The 17,721-nt window shown below is 41.2% G+C and overlaps 2 protein-coding genes across 2 annotated transcripts in view; both read left to right on the top strand.

The window, feature by feature from the left end:
* LOC140322636 (serum amyloid P-component-like) overlaps positions 1-17,721 on the top strand; it is a 54,086-nt gene that overhangs the window by 25,129 nt on the left and 11,236 nt on the right. The gene's annotated exons all lie outside the window — the stretch shown is intronic.
* On the top strand, positions 1,222-17,473 carry LOC140324836 (C-reactive protein-like). The gene is made up of 4 exons (XM_072402963.1): positions 1,222-1,349; positions 2,533-2,594; positions 4,112-4,611; positions 17,183-17,473. Exons 2-4 carry the CDS (start codon positions 2,537-2,539, stop codon positions 17,471-17,473), a joined length of 849 nt encoding a protein of 282 aa, XP_072259064.1. The 5' UTR covers positions 1,222-1,349; positions 2,533-2,536.

Genomic DNA, 17,721 nt, shown 5'->3' with positions numbered 1-17,721 from the left:
ACTCGTCAATAGATATGATCACCAAAGATCATTTCCAGCAACAGTAATCTCATTTCTATCTGACATCTGTACGAGGCATTAGTGACACACTTATGGCAGGGCTCCATCTCTAGCACACATTCTATTGAGTCTATTTAGTTTTCATTTCCTAAGTTAAGGGGTTCAAGATAGAAGTGAGATAGTCATTGAGCGTTATGGCAAGCAATGCCCATGGGGCTGTGGATCGGCCTGCGTGCAGCCCCTCTGTTGGGCCATGTTCCCTGTAGATGGCGGGGCTACAGCTGCTGCTGCTATCAGGAAATGATATGTACAAGCAAAGAAAGTATTAAAGTATATACAGTTACATATGTTGGCCCCCCACTGCTGGACCTGCTGGCTGCCCAATCATTTGGTAAGCAGAGGAACATGAAGGTTTCCCCTGAGGGTCCCATGAGGGTTAGGCTTCACAAGCGTGTCCTCCTCTTCTTCAGTATTAATACGCCTCCAATTCTTCCACTATTCTAATTGTCCCATAAATTGAAGAATAAAGCTAAGGTCACTCCATCTGGATTGTTGGGCAGTGCTCAGATGGCAATGGGGGATCAGCAGGACTTCTTCCCGATGAGTCCCAACGGACCCAATGGGTCTCTTCCAGTGTCCAGCCGATGACTGATCACAACTAACATTGTTTGTTGCTTTATCAAAGTATGGAAAATCCCCCCACGTATACCGGAGCTCCCCATATCCCACGGGGCAGCCCTACCTGAGATCACTGCCTCTTCTTACTACTCTGCCTCCATTGCTGAAATATTGGAAGAGCACCGACCATCATGTCCTTCATTTGTATTACTTTACAATTAGCTATAGGCCCCAGATTCAGCACGAGGAACCCATCTCACAGATCTCTGACTACACCACTGGATATAAATAACAAGCTTTACATATCCTGCAATCAGGACAAGTCAGAGAAAGTATTTGGAATGATATTCTGGATGCAAAATACAATAAAGTGATATAAAAGCCCCATATGTGCTGAACTCAATAATGACACAAATTGCTTTGTAATGCAAAAATGATAAAAAAAAACGACTGTTGCCACAACACGATTCACATGGGCTGGGCCCCTCCGGCCATGCAAGGATTCCTGCTCATACATAATATTTCATTACCACACGTGTTGGGCCATCATTGGATTTGGCTCTTGTACAATTTCTTCTTTTCCAGTGGCTGTGATCTGACTGATGGAGGTCGGAGGAGGAATTAATAATGAGACTTTATAAGATCTCTCCAGCCCTCATCCCATCATTACCAGGAGGATCCTCGGAGCTGAGGAAGGCTTGAACCACCAACAACCCACACAGAGAATTCGGGTAATATACAGAGAACTGCAATATGTTACAATGAGAAGGTCCGAAATCTGCATTTGCTTTCTTTTTCCTATTCTGATATGATGAGAGCCATAGGATCAGCATGACTGCCATGAACCCAGGATTATTATAGGACAGGAATACTTTCCTACAGATATCTGTCTGCCCATACACACATTGGCATTGATGTTGCTTTAGTATTTCGGCATGTTATTGAGGTGGTTGGAGAATCCATGAATGATTCAGACCCCAGAAGCAGCCATCTACATATTAATTCCCTCTCCCCTAGATAGAGATAGTCTGAAGGCAAACACCTTCTTCTCAGCTCTTTCCTAGCCATGGTATTTTGTGATTTCAGAGCGGAGTGCTCCTTGTAGGAAATGTTTTCTGAGAGATTATAAAATAACAAAGTTTATTATTGGCCCCAAATCATTATCACCAATGTCCGTGTTTTCACCAAGCGTATGGAAGGAAAATGTCTGGTTTGGGGGTCTTGTAATGATTTATGGTTACATTCTGTATATGATTTGTTTGGATGGAGGGAATTGTTTTGTAATATCTGTGAATTTCTCATCCCGGCTGTCTGTATTAATTAGAGCAACAACCAGATTTGTATGAAATGAACCCAAGTTTGTCCTCCAGACTTCCATGCAATAATTGTGACTTCTGGCTCTGCTCGGCACACCTACCATGTTCCCGGAGATTCTTGTGATTGGTTATCTTGGGGTGTTTTACTTACCCTGCGTCCCCCGACCAAGGTTGTTTTTTGCCATGGCACAATCATGTCACTTCCCTAATAACCAGGGACACTTCTTTCTAGCCCCATAATGGTGCCAGGTGGTCTCACCAGTCCAGGGGTCATCGGGTGGGAAATACATTTGTCTTCTGATCTCTAGGAATGGGAGAAGTGAGAAGAATGTGAAGGTCCCAGCGAGGACTGATAATTGGGGCGACATTGGAACAATGGAGGGGTTTGTGGGTAATATATGACTTTATGGAAGTTATGTGTCAAAGTTTTATTGAATATCATTGTTTTATAGAATTTTGTGCCCATATTCAAATCAATAATTCATTGGCCGGATTATATTGTTTAGCCATGAAGCTCTATTCCTTCATTGCTGGACTATTGCCGGATCCCTGAGGATTCGGGGTAATATTTGATGAAGGATCTTTATTTGTTGTTCAGGGACATGGAGCTGAGTGCGTTGGTGCTGCTGATGGTGATCCCGGTGTCCCTGGCAGGGGAAGGTAAGTGGCTGACATGAAGGACAACTTACTGTTCCTGCAAATCTGTGATGGTGTAGGCTGGAGGGTAGAATAATGGGCCTGGTGTAATAAAGAGAATACACCTTCATCAGTGAAGCTGGGCAGATTTAATGAAGGGGATACTGGAGGGTAGAATTAATGAAGGTGAGATTAGAAGGCAGACATAATGAAGGTGAGACTGGAGGGCAGATTTAATAAAGAGGAGACTGGAGGGCAGATTTTAGAAAAGGGAAGACTGGAGGGCAGAATTAATGAAGGGGGTCTGGAGGGCAGAATGAATGAAGGGGAGACTGGAGGGCAGATTTATTGATGGGGAGACTGGAGGGCAGAATTAATGAAGGGGGACTGGAGGGCAGAATTAATGAAGGTGAGACTGGAGGGTAGAATGAATGAAGTGGAGACTGCAGGGCAGAATGAATTAAGGGGAGACTGGAGGGCAGATTTAAAGAAGGGGAGACTGGAGGGCAGATTTAAGAAAATGAGGGTTGGAAAGCAGGTCTAATAAAAGGCGGACTGGAGGGCAGACATTGAGTTTTATTACAATATAGACATAAATATTAATTTTCTGTACAGGTTTATACTGCCTATTGGCTTCTTAGATTAATTTCAAAGCCCCCGACCATAGCATATTCACCAACATTACTAGAGAAATCAGAATAATCTCTGGGAACATGACCCAAGTGAGATGGTCTAATAATTACTTTCCTAACAATAGAAACCGTCTGGGGTATGTACATTTCGGGGGTGAATGGGCTTCCCACCAGCAGACACAACAATATGCAAATATGTAACAGCAGAGATATTTAAATGGCAGCTCTACATCATGGACCGTCCAAATGTGATGCCCTTCCCATGGCCTGTCTGTGATTTTACAATACTGTGATCAGGGGTGTAATGGGGCGAGCGTGGATAGTACCATGCCCCGCTCCCCTTCTTTTTTACAACTCTGCCGCTGACTTAAACCTCACAATTTTCTGTCCATTCTTTAGGGATTCGTTCAGGTCAGTGTTTCACTTTTTAACATGGGGGACCCATGAAGCACCTTTCAGGTCTTCAGGAAACCCCTTCTATAATTACTCAGTTCACAATACATTAGTGTGGGGGTCAGTAGGAACAATGCCACCAGTACAAAGGCCCTGATTTATTAAAGTTCTCCAGGTCTGGGGAGAATACACTTTCATCAGTGAAGCTGGGTGATACAGAAAACCTGGAATGGATTAGCTATTTGTTAGCTAATGTTTTCAATTCTAGACCAGATCCATTCCAGGTTTGCTGGATCACCCAGCTTCACTAATGAAAGTGTATTCTCCCCAGCCCTGGAGAACTTTAATAAATCAGGGTTTAAAAAGATCATTGGTGACAGACTGAGAGTCACAAACCGCTCATTGCCCCCTGGTCAGGGAACTCCGCTTTAGGCTGTAATTGAGGACTGAGGTTAGACCCCAGATGTAAATTATTGATATGTATCAGTAATGAAGTTTTTATGTTTTCTTCCATAGATTTGGAGGGTAAAATGTTCATCTTTTCAAAAAAGACTAACATAGATCACGTCATTCTTAAACCAACAACTACAACCCCATTGGAGAAAGTCAGCGTGTGTCTACATTATCATTGCCAGCTCTCTCGCCCCTATTCTCTCTTCTCTATGGCTTTCTCTGTGGCCAACAACGCTCTTCTAATTGTTATTCAGCCTCCAAACGTCTGCTCCATATATATAAACCAGGTTGTCACCATTATTCTGATAGACCCGGGGTCCTTATACTGGATACCCCTCTGTGTGACCTGGGGCTCCGACACTGGAGAGCTCCATGTTTGGGTCAATGGGACACATTACCCAGGCGGAGTCCTACTGAAAGGTTCTTCTATCACATCTGACACCAGCATTGTTCTGGGACAAGGCCAAGATACGTTTGGTGGAGCCAGTCACAAAAAGTTTCCTCCCCTCCACATCCCTAAAATCCCCCCATGGCAAGGTCTGAAAAATGACAGCCCCTGTCTGGTGGGTACTGGTTCTTTATGTCATGGCCCAGTGTTCTAGGTTCTGAAATGAGCACATATCGCTGATTCTCCTGTTTGTGGCTCCGAGTTAAATAAATTCTGCCAGAACCATTTGTGATAACAATAATACTGGTAATTGGCGAAATGAAAAGTTGGAGAACACAAGCTATTATCAGACATTTGTCAATGAAACAAAATGAACGTTTGGGGATTTGTAACTATTTCTTATCTTCCATAGAACATTCAGCATGATATGACTGATATGCACAATAATGGGTTTTCTGTTTTATTCCATAGATTTGGATGCTGAAGTCTTAGTCTTCCCTAGAGAGTCCAGCACAGATCATGTCATTCTAAAACCCATATTGAAGAAACCTTTGGAGAAACTCAGCGTCTGTCTAATTTCTTATACTGACCTCTCTCGCCCCTATTCCCTCTTCTCTCTTGCCACTCAATATGAAAACTGGCAACCTATTCAGCTGTGTTAAGAAACAGCGACATCTTGTGGTTGAAATGCAAAACGTCAGTAGTCTTATATTTAATTACAACCATTAAACAGTGAATGCTATCTTCTCAATCTCACACCTGGATAGAGGGGGTCTGCTAATATTTTGTAGATGGAGAAGATAACATGTCTCTGGGGGTATCAGAATTACATAAGTCTGTTAGTTTTTGGCAAAAGGAAGGGCGTCTGGTTGTGTCAAGGTAATGCCGTACCTGAAAATAAACCCACCATGGAAATAGTGCTTCCTCATTTTATAACATTAAGGACTGACGGTCACAAAAACTGTCCCTTTCAAAATGTTTGGCTGATAAATGGCTTCCTGCTTCCTATGAGTTTAAAAGGCCAGGGGACTGACCCGGGGGAAAGGTCGGGTTGTGCCATATGGGGGGATGGGGCCTGGTATAGAAGCTACTTTGTAATGACGATATACAGGACATAACACTGGGGAACAATTTTGGACAAACTTTCTGTTGACTTCAATTTTTAAGCTTATTTACATTAAAATAGTAGTGTTGTAATAGTAATATCTCACTTTTCGATTCAACATTTATTCTATTGAATATTGAGATATTGTTCGGGTGATCGAATGCTGAATTTGAACACCATTGAAGTGAATGGTGGGAGAGTTTGGGTGAATTTTAGGGCCTATTAGGGGCTGCAGAAGCAATCAGATTACTCTTGCAGCCCATTACTAGTTGTATGTGTTCTTAGATAGAATTTAGGAGTCCTGAGAGGGAGTCCTGTGTCCTTATATAAAGAGAAACTCTATCCAGGAACACATACTACAGGGCTGCAAAGCGATCCTATTGCTGTTACTAGTTGTATGTGTTCTGGAATAGAGTTTTTCTGTCCAGGAACACAGAACACTAGATGTGATGAATGGGGAAACTTGTCCCCATTAAACCTCTAATGCCCGGGAACGCCTGCAGTCACAGCTGTAACCGCAAAGTTCCCACGGTCATGTGACCCTAGGAACTGAACTGAGGATGAACTCTGCAGTTCCACTACGATCCCTGGGGCACCACAGGTTAATTAACCCCGGGGATCACACAGTCTTCTCAATGATTGCAGACTCTGCTGTAACCATTGAGATGTAGCTGGTCAGGAAATATCTCTTACTGTACCACACAATCTGTAATTTGGTACATTTATTACATATTTTTGGCAGTGAATAAAAGAAAAATGTAACAAATGTATAATAATATTACTATCCTGGAAAGTGTGTTACAGAATAAGAGATATCATATCATTGTAGGATGTACACAAACACACTATAAATTATTTTACATTCATTTTTGTTTTATTTTTTAACACATATTTTACATTTTTTTATCTGAATTTTTACCGTCAAATCTTGTTTTTTTTTCGGGTCTGGTCTAACTGAAATCGAACAGCCATTTTCAAGTCGAATATAAGGACAACCTGAATTCAAACACTAACACTATAAAATAGTTATGCTGATTCTGATTTTCTTCTATCATGTCAGGTATTTCTCTACCACTTATATTAATGCGATTACTGTAGCATGAATTTGTATTGGCTATTCATTACACACGTATTTCCTTTCAGATCATGTCTGGCTCTGCCGTTTCTCGTGGTAAATGCCTAAACATCCCGGATTCATTTTGTTATATCTGTGGCAGTTTCACCATTCCCAGTCATTGGGTGAATATCAGCACATATTGGGTGAATATCGGCACATTTGTAGAGCAAGCCTATCTGGCATATTTCAAAGTTAAACTTGGTGATCAGGATAAGTCTTGGGCCCCTCATGGTGTGCAATGTGTGGAGGGTTTACGGATGAGGATAAAGGGAACACGGGATAAAATGATATTTGGTATTCCTATGGTTTGGCGAGAGCCAGGAGATCATTTCAGTGACTGTTACTTTTATATAGTGAAACCTTCAGGATATAACAAGAAAAATAAATGTAACATAGAGTATCCTAGTCTACCATCGGCTATACACCCAGTGGATCATTCAGATGAAGTCCCAGTGCCGGTTACACTTCCCTCTCTTATAGAACATGATTATGGTGATGAATAGTGTTGGTTGGATAGCTCACTATTCGATTTGGCAGCTATTCATTCGAATAGAGCAAAACTAATGTCAAAGTCTAACACCAATAAAAACAATGGGAGAAAAATTTGGGTTTGTTTCAGCACTGTGTAGAGCTTCTACATCCTCCAAACAGATGTAAAAAGATACATTATAAAAGGAAACATAACACTAGTACATACCCCTGTACTTCACATGAAGATTAAAGAGCACCTGTCACATCAAAGCTGTCGGATAAGCGCTGCTCGGTGCGCGAGCTTTTTCAGTTGTTGAATAGCGCGATCGCGCACGATTCCGGATCGCTAATACGAATGCGCGACCGATAATCCGATTTTGCTTGATGAATCAGGGGCAGTATCTCCATTCAACCTTTATTGCCCTCATATTGCCTGCGGTTACAGCTAATAGAAGGTACGTGCTTCCAATTAGCTGTGACCGCAAAGTTCCCACGGTCCGGGAATCCCACAATGACATTATGATTCATAATGTCATTGTCAGATAACCTGTAAAAAATAAAAAAAGAACAAGTTAAAATAAAAACACATACAAATATTCATTTAAGATATTTAAGATTATTTTTTTTTTCCCGAATTTTTGTTGTCGAATCCCGTGTTTTTGGGTTGGGTCTATCTGAATTCGAACAGCCATATTCAGGTCGAATATAGGGACAACACGAATTAGGACACCAACACTAGTGATGAACTAAGTGACAACAATGATGAAGAGTTTGAAATTGAAGAGGACTCTGTAAGGGATTTGATCAGCATGAGCTGAGTGATTTGGGACTATCAAAGAAGGCTTCAGAACTCCTAGCATCAAGACTGCATGAGAAAAAATTACTTGAAAAGATGTACCAAGGTATTGTACTTTCCAAGCAGAGAAATTGCATTTCTGCAGTACTTAAGGATTAGCAGTGGCTTTGTGTATTGCCATAACATACCTGGTTTAATGGAGGAATTGGGAATTCCAATCTATAACTCAACTGAATGGCGACTATTCATCGATAGCTCAAGCGGAGCTTAAATTGTGTCCTCCTCCACAATGACAATATATTTGGGCCAGTCCCAATTGGCCATTCAGTTTCTCTTTGTGAAGAATATGCAGACATATAGAGAGTCATTGAGTTGTTGCAATATCACAATTGAGTCATCTGACCTTATAATGTTATGCTTCCTTCTTGGTCAGCAATGCGGATACACCAAGTAGCCCTGTTATCTGTGCATGTGGGACAGCAGAGCGTGTGAGAGGCATTGGGGGGAAAGGAATTGCCCCCCAAGATCTGCCCTAACACCAGGAGATCCAAACATTCTACAAGAGCTACTTGTTGATAGAATATTATATTCCCGCCTCTGCACATGAAACTGGGTCTGATGAAGCAATTTGTTAAAGTTTTGCCAACTGAAGGAGAATGTTCCAAGTTCCTCATGTTGGCATTTCCTAGCTGTCATGTGAAATAATAAAGGCCGGTGTGTTTGATGGTCCACAGATTCGGCAGCTCATCAAAGATGAACATTTCATCAGGACAATGTCAGAAGTGGAAAAGAATGCTTGGTTATCATACAAAGCCATTGTCAGGACTTTCTTGGAAACACACAAGCAAATAATTACACAGAAATTGTCCAGAAACTCTTGGTGAGATACAAAATGCTTGGTTGCAATATGAGCATCAAGGTGCATTTTCTGCATAGCTATCTTTCTAACTTCCCGGAAAACCTTGGTGCAGTCAGTGATGAGCAAGGTGAATGATTCCCCCAAGATGTGAAGGTCATGGAAGGAGGGTATCAGGGTAGATGGGATGTACATATGATGGCTGACTATTGTTGGAGCATCCGGCGGGATTGTCCTAACACTGAACACTCCAGGAAAAGATAAAGGCATAAATATTTACCTTAACCGCTTACCTGATGTCATAGAGTAACAATAAATCCTTTGTATGAACAAAAAGAAATTAAATAAACAGAACATTCAAGTTATTATTTTATAATTTTGTCATTGTATGTAAAATTTGTATGTTTTTTGACAAAATAGAGGGTGCCATAAAAACTAGATGTGATAGCAGAAAACTGGCATCATGTTTGGATTCAGCACCCAAAAATTAGTAAAAAACGGCTGTCCCTATAATTGGAGGGTCTCTCACAAGGTAGGTTGTTTTAGCAAACTCCGTCCCGGGCAGGGAGCGTAATGCTGTTTTTGCATTATCAGCTTCCACTTTAATCCAATGTTTTGTGTAAGTGTGTATATTCCAGCCAACAACTCCAGATAGGTGACTGGCCCAATTGTATGTCAGGAAGTCCAATACTCCCGTGATGTTGTCGGTGTCTTCCCCATAGAAAAGATCTGAATAGGGACAGCATAGTTTAAACAATGATGTTGGGAAATGAATCTGAATCATCTGTAATAAAGATAATATGCGGAGGTAATATTCATTCTCCGTATTGCCGCTCTTCCAAACCAAGAGAAAGCTGATTTGTTCTATTTATGTAAATCAGGGGCAATACTGTGAGTTAAAGAAATTAAAACGATTTGCTTTAGATCAGATAAATCCCTAATTACTTGATCGCTTTCTCTTTTTTATTGAAAGGGGTATATTCTTTCTCATTGTTTTTTGGTATCTGCAGAAAGTGTTATATTGAGTGCTGAGGATTTCTCATAATTGATTTTAAAATGTGAGATTATCCTAATAAAGTCTAAGCGAGACCAAAGCACTGGTATGGGGGATTGTGGGTATGATAAAAGTCAATTTGTATTCTTTCCCATTCTAAGACCCGCAATAGACTGGTCTCTGGTAAAGGAAAGCACAAAGTTCAGGGAGAGAGTGGGCACCCCATTATTGTTCCATTACGAATGACAAAAGGGCTCTGACAGGTGTGAGTATAAAGTCAGAATTCTGGCTCGAGGAGGAATACCCATATAAGCGAGAGTTTCCTAATTATACCTGAACTCCATTCCAGAGACAAATCCAACTTGATCTAAATTCACCAGCAGAGGAATGAGTGGAGAAGGCGATTGGCCAGAATCTTGGCGTATAATTTTAGGGAAAGGTTTATTACAGTATTCTTTGTCCTTATCCCCTTTTAGTATTACAGTAATATGCGCATCTAAATATTCCTGAGACGGTGAGTTGAACGTGGAAATAAAATGGTTTTGCTAGTGTGGAAATAAAGGATTTGTAATATTGTGTTAAAAGGCCATCTGGGCCCGGGCTCTTGCCTGGTTTTAATTGTTTTAGCACCCTGATAAGTTCTGGTTCGTTTATCAGGCCTTCCAGTGCTTCTGCTGATTCATCCGGAATTTTGGGTCCAAATTTGTATAAGAATTTTTTAATGGCTAGCATTCCCCTTTCTGGAGGATGATGTGATTGTGTCGGGACGGTCAGATTATAACATTTCCCATATGTCCTCTGTATGTACATTCCCTGTGTTGTCTCCTATTTGGGTTTCATTATTATTGGCTTGGCGGGTCCGCAATGCCTTTGCTAAGAATTTGCCGCTCTTGGTACCATGTTTATAAAGGAATTTCAAAGTCAGAGTAAAGGAACGTTTGCTTTGAGTCCCGCCTCAGACAAAATCTTTTCAGCCGGTTGTTTTTTGTGTATTAAGTTCTAAACCTGGAATGTGACTTTATTGATTTATATATATCTTCTTGCTTCTGTTTTTGAATTGAGCATTCCATGTGAAGAATAAACCCCCGACTACACTTCTATGTGCAGCCCAGATCATTTTGGGGTTTGGTTCTGTGTTTCTGGTAGTCTGTAAGGTTGGTTTGGACTTCTTGTAATACAGCAGAGTCTCCTATTCATGATGTATGTGATTGTTATGGGTTGAGTTGAGGCATGAGACAGGTTAGACAGGTCTCTCAGTGAAATAACAAAATAATCTAACCTGGAATGTCTATCATGTGGTGCTGAGAACAAGGTTCCCCAGGTGTCATGTATGATAAGTGAAGATTGAAGATGAAGAGTCAAACTTGGGGTTAGGGGTACAATAAAGTCACCCCAAGGACTAACATTCCTTTTGAAAAACTTTGTAAATTGTTCACTATTTTGGAGATAAATTTGTGTTGACCTACATTTGGGCAATATACGTTTACCAATGTTATTGGGTGGTGATTTAGCTTACCTTGAGTCCGTTATACGAGATATAAGGATTGATACTCTTTGGCTTTTTTCAGGGGGCTCGGTGCGTGATATACTACCAGAAATTTGGTGTTAGTAATTTTATGTATGCTGTCACTGAGAGAATGTGTTTCTTGAAGGAACACAACTTAAGGTTTGTATATTTGTACGACACAAGTACCTGTGATCTTTTGGCACGTATATTGGAGCCTTTAATATTGAGCGACATAAATTTTATCTTTGTTATGTTAGTATTCCTATATATTCCATATATATATATATGACCCCCTAATGGGGAACAGGGGTAAGAGGGCGGAGTCATGTGGGTTTTGTCTGACTAACGTGTGGTTGTGTTGAGGTGTCTGACTTTAAATCTGCTCAGGGAGTTCTTGTACCACAAAAATATCACAACCGTGGTCTTTCTTCTAAAAAAAGAGGCAAAGAGCAGCTATGTGATGCACGTATGATATATTAACAGAAGGGTCTTGGAATTTAGTGTGATATTCCAGTATATCTACATAAGGCAACAAGAGGCTTATCATTTAAGTCCAGTCATACATAAGACTAAAAAAGAATTAACCAGTGAAGTAAACATAACAATTGAATTTCTGAAGGGATCTCACCCAATACAGTACGATTTCCTGTGACTTCAATGATCATGTACAGCCACAGATGATTTTCCGTCTTGCATTCGTGCTCTGCTCCGATCTCTAGATGGGCTTTGTAGAGGGACCTGAAAGCTTTGATGACCCCCGGATCTTCGTCTATGTGTTCAGTCCAGCCTTTTGGTGGATGCAGATTAGGAAACTATTCAGGTAGGACTACATCAAGAAGTCCCAGTTGCTCAGGGAAAGATGGTAAGTCCTCTGGTGTGTGGATCTGGTATGCCCAGCCATCCGTTGTAGCAGTTGGGAAAAAAGAGAATCTCCATCTGTAAGGAATGGGTCTGTCTCTGAGAAGGTGAGCGTAGAGCTCTGCGTCTTTGTAAGGTGATGGAGGAAAGCTCTTATCATAGCTGAAGTTCTCCTTACATAGAAATCAATCTCTGGAATGTGCTTGCCTGAGAATTTCCTCTTTAAGTTGGTAACCCTATTAGGCAATATACCTCCAGGGGGGATTAGCCTCTATGCCTCGGGGTCCGAAGGCTCTGTGGATCCGTCCAAAGTGGATGAGAGATTCAGGTGGGCGTTTCAACAAATAATTGAATATTGATTGAAGAGATAGAGCAAGATGATCATTCTCAATAGGTTCAGGCCTTGTACCGGTAGTTTTCTCCATTTTCTTCCATTTGTCTGTGCATGGAAGAGATATATGTGGCGTGCTTAGCTGCTGGATGTTTCAGCGCCCCTATGTCAGCTTCTTGTTTTGCATCAGTTTGTTCCACTACAGATAACCTTGAAGAAATAGTGCAAATTTCCAATCAGAGACTGCTGCTGATATCTTTAATATCTGTGGTCAGAGATAGAAGATGTGCACGTTGCGGTGAGCTATACATTGTGAGTGGTGAGCACTTGGAGGAGGAAGCTGATGAGCTGAGATGGCGACTGTCCAGGTGTAGAGAGGGGCTGCTGGCTTGCAAGGTAAGCTTTGTGGGGCAGAGCTCTCTCCTCCTCCTGTGTCAACCCCTAAATAATGTACAGCGCTGCGTAATATGTTGTCGCTATATAAATCCTGTTTATTAATAATAAGGAGAAAAAAAGCCACCAAGGGGGAGGGAGAGGCTCACTCTCCAGAGATTCCTCCATTCTTCTGTTCTCACTGGGAGTCTGCTCACCCTTCAGATTAGTGTCTGTGGGTCATGATGGAGATATTAATCACGGAGCTTATGTTGTTTGTGGCTGGCTCGGTTGTATCCATCCCCCAAAGTCACAAGTTAATAATAACAATTAGCACAATCATTACATAACCCCAATGGTCACATCTGAGTGTTTAGCACAGTCTACACACAAGGTGGTAATATCGTCCTTGAATCAGCACCTTGTGTGTGAGGCTGATATCCAGTTGTAGTGCCACTGAAATGCAGGTTCCCACGCTCCCTGGGCTGTACCTATCATTGATTATGCGAGTGCCTCCAATCAGCTGTGACTGCTGACAAACTCAAGATAAACTCTCAATGGAGTTTCTCCATTGAGATTTTATCTGAGTTTAGTTCCCACGGTCACCGGGCTGTACTTATCATTGATACGTACAGCCCAGTGACCGTGCGAACCAATCATTATCATTGATAAGTACAGCCCGGGGAGCGTGGAAACCTATGGTCACAGTTGATTGGAGCCACGCGAGTGCCTCCAATCAGTTGTGACTGCAGGCAACCTCCCGATGATTTTTCAATTAAGTTTCTCTATTGAGAGTTCATCTGCGTTCAGTTCCCATGGTCACCCGGCTGTACTTATTATTAAGAGGTACAGCCCAGTGACCGTGCGAACCTGTGGTCACAGCTGATTGGAGACATATGGGTGCCTCCAATCAGCTGTGACTGCAGGCAAACTCCAGATGAACTCTCAATAGAGAAACTTAATTGAAAAATCATGAGTTTTGCGAGAACACAACCTCATTGCGAATCACAAGGCCGTTGTACACGTTCTGTAAGCAAGAAAGGCCCAATTCACTTCGAGATTCGCTGCAAAAGAAAAATTTCACTCGCTCATCCCTAAAAGGAACTTGACTAATTAATCTGTACATACACCACTGTCATCCCCCTTATCATATCTATGGTGCCTACCCCCAATTTAAGTCAATGAAGGTTTTTGGAATGGTATTAGCTAAATAAAATACAAAAATGTTATAAATAATGTAATGAAAGCTCCATGTGCACTGAACTAAACAGTGACAAATATAGTTTTGGACAGCAAATAATAATAAACACCTAATAATAAAGAAATCTGTTCCTACTAAAACCTCAGTGTTTATTCTAGCCAGGTTTATGTAGAATTTTTTATTGTGACATTGTTTGTGTTGGATTGTAATGTTATTGATTTTGTTTCTTTAAGAAGAGAAAGTTACAAAGTAAAAGGGAAGAGAGAAAAGCTGGTTATTACCACACGTGGAGTCCTCATTGCAGTGTATGGAGAATCTGACTTGGTAGCCATATTGGAAGCTTATTGAAGCTAAAATAGAAAGTGGCACAGATTGCACATTACAAGGAATCATAGGAGACACGAGTTCCCGATATCTTGGAACATCATATCAATTGATTGCCCTTCACTGTCCCAAAATCATCCACCCAGAAGACAAAACCTTCCCCATGGTCACCAACAAGACCCCGAGAATGACAATTTGTTCTCAGAACATTTCTTGTACAAATCAACCTTTATCTAAACTCCAACTTGTTGGTGATACAGGGTTTTTCAGCCTCGTTTGAAGCAAAAAGACTGGACATACTGTATAAGGCATCCATATGTCCAGTGTTTTTGCTTCTTGACCCCTGGGCCACCAACAAGATGGAGTTGAGATTAATCCTATACTTGTTACTGGTGTGTGGATGGTCTCTATCCTGTCACCTCCCTGTCTACTTGAAATTGGCAATTGGTGAGGGATTATGTCTGGGAGCCTGTTTGTAGGAAGCATTCAATCCATTGAGTTCCAGATTTATTAAGGGGCCAGGAAAGATGAGGCTTATTAAGATTGACAAAGCACCAGGACCTTATTGATTACATCCATGTGTCCTCAAAGAGCTGAGCTCGGGTATTTCAAAGCCATTATTTCTAATTTTTAGAGACTCTTTAGTCACTGGCAGGGTACCGATGGATTGGCGTAAGGCCAATGTGGTTCCTATCTCTAAAAAGGCAGCAAAGTCATTACCAGGTAACTACAGACCCGTCAAACAAATTTACTCTCTTTTTATGAGGATGTAAGTAAACAGGTAGACAGTGGAGTGGCAGTTGATATTGTGTACTTGGACTTTGCTAAAGCATGTGACACTGTACCCCACAGACGGGTAATATACAAGTTAGGGTCAATAGGTTTAGAAAAGTCAATGTGTAAATGGATAGCGAACTGGCTTAAAGATCATCCAGAGAGTTGTAATAATGATTCATACTCTGAATGGTGTAAGGGTATTAGTGGTGTACCCCAGGGTTCAGTGTTGGGACCTTTACTGTGTAACATCTTTATAAATGATATAGAGTTTGGGATTTCTGTGTTTGCAGATGACACCAAACTATGTCATGGAATTCAGTCCATACAGGATGTCTATAATCTACAAGCAGACCTGGATGTACTGTGTGATTGGGCAGCCAAGTGGCAAATGATATTTATTATAGATAAATGTAAAATTATGCACTTGGGGGTAACAACATGGATGCTTCATACTGTCTAGGGGGAATACATTTGGGGGAGTCAGAAATGGAGACGGATCTGGGGGTTCTGGTAGATCATAGACTTAATACCAGCATGCAATGCCAAGCTGCAATATATAAAGCTAGTAAAGTACTTTCTTGTAATAAAAGAGGAATAGACTGCAGAGATGGAGACATAATCCTGTACAAAGCATTGGTCACACCACATCTGGAATATGCAATCCAGGTTTGGGCCCAAGTTCACAAAAAGGTCATCGTGGGATTGGAGAGAGTGCAGAGAAGGACAACTAAACTAATAAAAGGAATGGAGGAACTCCGCTATGAGGAGAGATTAGCTGAACTGAATCTATTCTCCCTTGAGAAGAGACGTATAAGGGGGATATGATCACCCTGTATAAATATATAAATGGTCCATATAGAGAACTCTCTTCCCAATTATTCACTGTAATGTCATTACAAAGCACAAGAGGGCGCTCTTTGTGTCTGGAGAAAAAGAAGTTTAAGCTCCGGATAGGGAAGGGATTCTTCACTGTAAGGTCTGTGATAATGTGGAATCAGCTCCCTCAGGAAGTAGTTTCAGCAACTACTATAGATTGCTTTAAGAAAAAGCTGGATGATTTCTAGAAGCACAGAATATAACTGGGGATTAAGGATTTAAAGTAAAGATAACAGAGATTGCTGATCCAGGGAACATCCGATTGCCTCATGGGATCAGGAAAGAACTTTTTTTCCCCTGTTGAAGCAAATTGTACCCGGGGTTTTTTTTTTTGCCTTCCTCTGGTCCAACTATGTCTTATAGGGATTTATATCTATGTCTTTGTTCAACCTAACCTACTATGTAACTATGTAGTGTGTAGCCCCCTCCTGAATGTACCTGGACCCCTAATACCTAACCAGGAAAAGAGGGAAGCTGGTCTTAGCTAGGGGGGAGCTTCCTCAACTTGCTGTGTTAAACATCAATAAACTCTACAAAGAAAAATATATAAAAAACTTTAAAAAACATACTTTTTCTGTGTTCTGTGTTTACTTCTAAATTTACCCTAACCATTTTCAGCAAAAGGTAAGAGGACGATTGTACCCTTTACTCATTGTTCAGGGTGAACAATGCAAACACAACATTGATCTCAAGAGCAATTTTGATGGCAACACTACGTTGAGGAAATAAGTAATGGACATGCTCAGGAGTGTTTATAATGGGCATCTCTACAAGAAAACCTTAAATCACAGACACCCCAAATGAAAATCCCTTTTCATGGACAGTCTGTGATGTTACAGCATAGTAATGCGATGAGCTTCTCATTCAATCCCAATAATGGTGTATTTGTTATTTTAAAAGTAAAAACAATTCTGTTATGTAACTGGGGATGTGGCGGGGGGACCATTGCCTGCATAGAATGTACCCCAAGGTGACCCGCTCATGGGATGGGGAGGGTGGGACACAAAAGCTGGAGAATTCAGGTCAATCAGGGAAGATAAAGGAAGTTCTATGTTTACTCCCTCCATGATATGTACATCACATAATAACTGGATATGGGACTTGTTTATTCATATAAGAGATTTCTGTTGTACTTTATTCATCTAAATTAGAGGTCCTTAGCTCCAGTCCTCCAGGGCGGAGATCGGGGAAGGTTCTTCTATTGCAGCTGAGACCAGCATTATTCTGGGACAAGACCAAGATACTTTTGGTGGAGGGTTTGATGCTTCTCAGTCATTTGTTGGGGAAATAAGTGATGTCAATATGTGGGATTATGTCCTGACACCGGAACACATACAGAAGGTCGGCTCTGGTGATCTCCATGGAAATCTCATCAATTGGAATTCAATAGTCTATGAAATTAAAGAAGACGTTCTCGTCCAGGAGAAACTTCATCCTAAGTCTGCCATCTGACCACATACAGCTTGGTATCAAGATATTTATTATATTTAAAATGTATTACGTTATTTATCTGCCATTCCAATTCGTCTCATACCCTGCAACTCGACTATGGGGGATTATTATCACTTAACCTCCATACAGAAAGAAAGGCATCATCATCCCCCCCTCACATTCCAAATCCCCCCCTGACATATATCTAACTGTTATAACACTGTTATTCGGCCCTCCCCTCAGGCACGTTGTCTTGGTGTCACCTTTGA

This window comes from Pyxicephalus adspersus, chromosome 2 (genome assembly GCF_032062135.1).
Source record: "Pyxicephalus adspersus chromosome 2, UCB_Pads_2.0, whole genome shotgun sequence".
NCBI lineage: Eukaryota > Metazoa > Chordata > Amphibia > Anura > Pyxicephalidae > Pyxicephalus > Pyxicephalus adspersus.
Note: the sequence above shows the minus strand (reverse complement) of the source record. Positions and strands in the feature narration are given on the sequence as shown.